This window comes from Centruroides sculpturatus, unplaced genomic scaffold (genome assembly GCF_000671375.1).
Source record: "Centruroides sculpturatus isolate CEXI.00-Female unplaced genomic scaffold, Cexi_2.0 scaffold507, whole genome shotgun sequence".
Taxonomy (NCBI): Eukaryota; Metazoa; Arthropoda; class Arachnida; order Scorpiones; family Buthidae; genus Centruroides; species Centruroides sculpturatus.
The window spans coordinates 174,745-180,741 of record NW_019384717.1 but is presented as its reverse complement, the minus strand read 5'-3'; the positions used below and the strand labels follow the sequence as shown (position 1 = coordinate 180,741).

Below are 5,997 nucleotides of genomic sequence, written 5' to 3'. Positions count from 1 at the left end.
TTTTTGAGCACCACATCCACAATCAAATGCTTTCAATGTATCTCAATGAGTATTGCAGCTGTAATAAAATAAGTTAGGGGCTTGGCCCTTCTTATCTTTGTAAATAATTAAAAGAAGAAAAAAATCAAAGTACAGGAAAACAATCACTTATCTAAGAGTTTAGTCTTCATCCACAGTGACATGGGATGAATGTTACATTCTGCTTTTAGCCTTCCTAATAATGGTTTAGGGGACAAGACAGAATGAGAGTAATATAAAATATCTGATTACTAAAACCAGACACATTTGTTTACAATCAATCCAAAAGTAAAACAACTTTATTATCACTTGTAAATTAATCCTCAGTCACATGCAAACATGCTATATATAATCTTTTAATTTCATAACCATCATCTAATCCAGGGCTGCTGAGACATGGCCCCATTTGGGATCACAAAATTGAATACAGGGATGGTAAAAAATTTGACAACAGTAAAATTTTGCACTACATATTTATGCAAAGCCGCATTTTCAGCATTGACAAGTAGAAAATGAAAATGTCAATCAACTCTGAAAAGCATTGAAAATGTCCTATGTCCCGCATTATCACATATTTGGCCAAGACTTAATATTTTAAGTGAAAATAAACAAGCACATCCATCTCATTAGTATGCAAATTTGCTTTTATCTTTAATAAATGGCAAAAAATAGCAAAATAATATGTATCAAAAGAATTGTGTTGGAATAAATTGTAAAACAATTGTTTTACAATTTATCATCAGTAAGTAATCTTGTATATCTATACACTATAAAAGTTTTTGGGTAAATGGTCAGGAATGGAAAAATCAGATCCAAGTGCTATTAGGATTTTTGAAGGTAGGAATATGCAAACATTGATGCACAAAGTACTTCAATAAGTATATAAATTAATAAACAATAAATTAATTCATAATGAGAAAAAAAAATTCATTCTATTTTTTAAGTTAGAGTATATGTGGCAAGTATCAAAGCTTTATTTGTAAGAAGCACACTGTTATGCTATGCCATTAATGTGTCACAAAATATGGTTTAGAAAACATAACTTAGAAACTAAAATAATTATATTTATTTTCAAGACTCAACATAAGACTCGTTATTTAACAGTAATTTCAATAATTCGCTAATGACTCCGACATTAACACTGTTTCCTAATACTCTATACTGTTGTTTCCTAGTTACTGTTAATGGAAATTTAAAATGTTGGGGAAAGCACATTAAATTTGCAACTTCTGTAGGTGTAAAATATCTCAGTCTAAGCTTCTTAAGTAATTCAAGCTTTTCGGTTTCTTCTAAGTTTTTGTCTAATGTTTTCTGAAAGATTTCTGACATACTTACATCACAGTTTTGTCTTAAAATGGAACCCGTACCTTGAAAATAATGCCCGTAAGCTTTCGTAAAGCAACAACAATTAGAAGAACTAGCATCGACAATATCAAACACCATAGCATATTTCAAAAGGATACGATCACTTATCAGATAGGGATCTGTGCACCTGTCGCACTCTAAGTAATTCTGCAAGATGTCGCACTTTTTATCATCCAAAGAAGATGGCACATCGACGAATTCTCGAAAAATATCATCTGACGGCTTAAAACAAAACTGGAACGGTGATTTCTTGGCCAGTAGATAATACCTCAGCCTAGAATTAGGTATTCCAAACTGGACTGGACTGAGAAGGAATTCTTGGAAAACATATCCGCACTCATTTAACACTTCCAGAAGCATCCTCCGTGCCTCGGATGTCTCGAAACCTTTAACATTCTCCAAAAGTATGTAAGTAGGTCCATGTTGTACATGTTTCATTAACTGAATTATATGCAAGAAGGATGATGTTCTATTATCTAGACAGTCTTGTTTTAGTCCTACTCTTGTGAAAGGCTGGCAAGGTGGGCTCATAGTTAATAAATCAGCTTTCATATCATCTAATTCCTGAACAGTTAAAGAATGAATGTTCCTCTGGCAGTGATTTGAATGTGGAAAGTTAAATTTGTATATATCATTAGCAACTGTATTGATATCATAGGCTCCAATGATGGCATGTGGTATACAGGCTTTCTGTAATGCAAAATGCATCCCACCAATACCACTATACAACTCCAGCATCCTTAACAGTTTGGTTTTCTCATCTTTACCTCCAAAATTCATGAACTGTTCGCAACACGTATCATTTTTAGCCATCTTTTGGAGGAAACGATCACATTTTCCACATGGACAAAGTTTCTCAAAAGTTTCTACAGATGGCAGCACTAATCAATACTAACGAAAACGTTGCCACATCCGGAGTGCTGTAGCGCATCCGGATATGGCAACGTTACGCGTTACATTCTATTTATTATTTATCGCTCTTTTATAAATTAAAAGCTATATTTTTCTTCCTTGCAACATTACAAAAAGAAATGATATGATGTTATCGATAAATGATTATAATAAAATGTTAATTGCTTTTACCATGAAAATACTCTTTTACTTGTGATGGCGTATATTTCCTCAACACTAATACCAAGAGAAAGTTTTCCTAATGTTTTTCCTATAGGAAATTATCTAAAAAACAGTGGTTCTTTCTATTATACGTAATGTGTTTATTAGTCAATAATATATTATAAAAAATGAACAATACTTTCAAATGGAATGTTAATTTATGTATTGAAAATCATACTGTAATTTTAAAAAAAAATAAACTCTAGATGCGTTAAAATAAAATACTACGATGTATGCATGTTTTTCTGTGATAAATAAAAGTGAATGCCAATATGATTCCAGAAAAGAAAATTTCGTAGAAACACATTAAAGAAATGAACACAAGTTTTTGAATTTCATTTCGACGATTAATAAACTCTATGTCGTAAATATGTGTTGTTTCACTCAAATGCAAATAAATTGCATTGAAACCAACAGCGATTTCTTCACGATGAAACAAACAGTAAACGAAATAAACGAAGATTTTAAATGAAAATACAAGAGAAAAATATAATTCGAAATCTTTACCAAATAGTTGAACAATATTTTATGTGAAGTGAATCCTTTCTTCTCCTTGAAGTATCACGAACAATAATATATTGTTGTTACTTTAAGAGAGTGTTGTCTGTACGAAATACTATAGTGATAAGATCTCGTAACGAAATTTCTTTGCGAATTTTTAAAGGATAAATCGTGCCGAAAAGTTGAAGGATTTTGAAATTATGGATGAATTATTTCATGAATTTGTAAGAGTTAGACCATTGAATTTTGAAATTCATTATGCACTATGCTATTTCAATATTTCTGAAGCATGAAGTTGATGAATGGCAGAGTGATGAATTTTATATCAAAGTTTTCAAGTTTTTTTCCTACTGTACCATAAATAAAATGGTACAGTAGAAAAAAAAGGTAAAGTATTTTTCCAATGTTGTTGTTGTTAAGTTTCATCAAGTCGTCTTCGACTCCTGGTGACTGCATGGACAAGTCTTTCCTTGTCCATGTAGTTTACTTGGCAAGAGTTGAGGAAGTGGTTTGCCATTGCCTTCTTCCTTGAATGATGTGTCACACGCGCGCGGGAAAAGAATGCCTTCCGGGAGGACTTTTATAGGGAACTGGCCTCCTATTTAGTCGTTATTGGCAAGGAGAAAACCCGGAAAACTCCAAGCAGCCAGCCTGTCCGATCGCGGCACGAACCCACGACCGAGCTTCCCAGTGCACAGGGTCCAGTCACCACCGCTATGAGCGGCAACGGAGACCAATTGGCCACTGGTGGGTCAAGTGGTCTCCGTTTTCCAATGTATTTTAGTTATATTTACTTGAATAATAACGGTTTACAATGAAGAGTTCATGCTAATACCGTTATATTTTCTGCGTTTACCTATTTAACTCTCAAACAGTGACCAATATTAGATAAAAGTCCACGCAGGAACAGGTCCATCCTTGGCAAATAGCTGTTTTATGTTGCATTTTATCCTTAACCCAGTCATTCACTCATTTCAATTTAGCTATACAGTATTTTATGGATTCTGTCGTTATCATAATTATCAAAATTATCATCAAAATAATAAGTTGAAACAATATAGTTTTCCAATCAATTGCAAAATCCGCATGTTTCATTTTACAAGACAACGGAATCATTTCGACTAGGGGTTCCCAACCTTTTTGTGGCGCGAAGGCATTCGAGATTGCAAAAAATAGCGGCGGGCGCAAATCGGTTGTAAAAAGAAAAAAATTAAATATTATGTTCTTTATTATAAGATGCATTTTGTAACATATATTTATTATAAAAGTTGAATTAGAACGATTTTTGACACTGCATTTAATTTGCTAATTTCTCACAGTTGGGAGTATAAGATGATACAGTAATCCCAATCATAAACAATCTGCAAGATTAGTAAGTTGAGATCTGATTTTTGATTTTATAATATTCATAATGGAAAATAAAAATTCGCACAAATATGTGGAACAAAAACAGGATCTGATTTTGAAGGATTCTTTTTTCAAAAGATTTTATTTCTTATGATCAACAAAATTTTAAAAGTTTTTATCCGTATCGTGAGATTTTAATATAATGTCATTTTAAAAATCTAAAATCTCCTTTTCAAGTTTTGCTACAGATTTAGCAATGTCAGTAATGTCTACTTGTATTTACAAAAAATGTAGCCACGGGGTCAGTAATGGTAAATTTCTGAAATCTACTTTCAAATTGTTCCAAAAGTTTTTAAGATGAGTAATAAGTAATGTTAGGTCAATTATCTTCAGCAGTTACTTTTTTCATCAGTGTACAAGAGAATTTTTCGAAAATATTGTTTATCCAAAACTGTATTTTGGCTCTGAATGCTTTTATGGAGCTAATCATTTCCAGCTAAACGTTTGTTTTTCCGCGGAGTCCAGGATTAAACTGGTAAATTTTTTTTACATATATCAGTTAAAAAAGCCAAGTCCATCAACCATTGTAGGTTATCTAATTGTTCAAACGTTTGACCTTTTGAAATAACATTTTTTTAATCTCTTCCAAAAGATCAAAAAATTGGCCAAGTACAGTTTGCTTTTACCTACCATCTTATATCCGTATGTTAGATAAAGTCAGCTTGGGAAGATTTGTCCTTTTCTACAAGGGTTTTAAACTATCTGTGTGATAAAGGATTTGTTCGAATTTTGTTAATTATGTTAACAACAACATTCATAACATGTTCAAAGGATAATATTTGGCACATAATGATTCTTGATGTATGATGGAGTGACAAGGTCCGCAAAGGATTCGTCTTTCTTACAATGAGAAATGAATCCATTATTGCAGCCCACCATTGCTGGTGCGCAGTCAGTAGGCTAATTATTACTGATAAGTTGTGTAAAGCAGTGTTCCGCAACCTTTTTCTACTCGCGACACACCTATGACTCGAAATGGCTCAACACGGCACACCAAAATGTTACTCCCCTCAAAAACGTATGATATGATACTATTAGTGGAATTTCGTAATGCCATAAACCTATTATTATTATTATTATTATTATTATGTTGAGTTTTGTGAGTTATACTTGGTTGACACCGATGGCTGTGTACTACTATGCCGGACCAGAGTCAAGGCATAGTAACCAAAACAAGACAAAAATTAAATAAGTGTGTCAGTGTGTGTCTGTACTCAGAAATTTCCTAACAATACGACATGCATTCAATGTAGTGGCCTTCTGTAGTGTGATGTGTGTTTCTATTCAATTTTAATGTTCCCAGGCTTTTGTGTAGCGTGTGTGGTATGACACCTTTACAGGAGAGAACGACAAGTACAATAAGCACCCTATCCATCCTCCATACATGCTTTAGTTCCTGGGCGAGTTCTGTGTACTTGCTGATTTTTTCACTGCATATGTTTTATACAGTGTTTGGAACAGATATGTCTATAATGTATATGATTTTACTGTGTTTGTCAATGAGTGTGATGTCTGGTCTGTTGTGATAAATTGTTTTATCTGTGATTATGGCTGTTGTAGTACATTTTGTGCGTGTTGTTTTCCAATACTGTC

At 33.0% G+C, this 5,997-nt stretch overlaps 1 protein-coding gene across 1 annotated transcript; it reads right to left on the bottom strand.

Moving 5' to 3' along the window:
• Window positions 1–1,061: 1,061 nt before the first annotated feature.
• On the bottom strand, window positions 1,062–2,257 carry LOC111627952 (tRNA (cytosine(38)-C(5))-methyltransferase-like). The gene has a single exon (XM_023371655.1). The coding sequence runs from the start codon at window positions 2,194–2,196 to the stop codon at window positions 1,090–1,092; it is 1,107 nt and encodes a 368-aa protein (XP_023227423.1). The 5' UTR covers window positions 2,197–2,257; the 3' UTR covers window positions 1,062–1,089.
• Window positions 2,258–5,997: the final 3,740 nt, after the last annotated feature.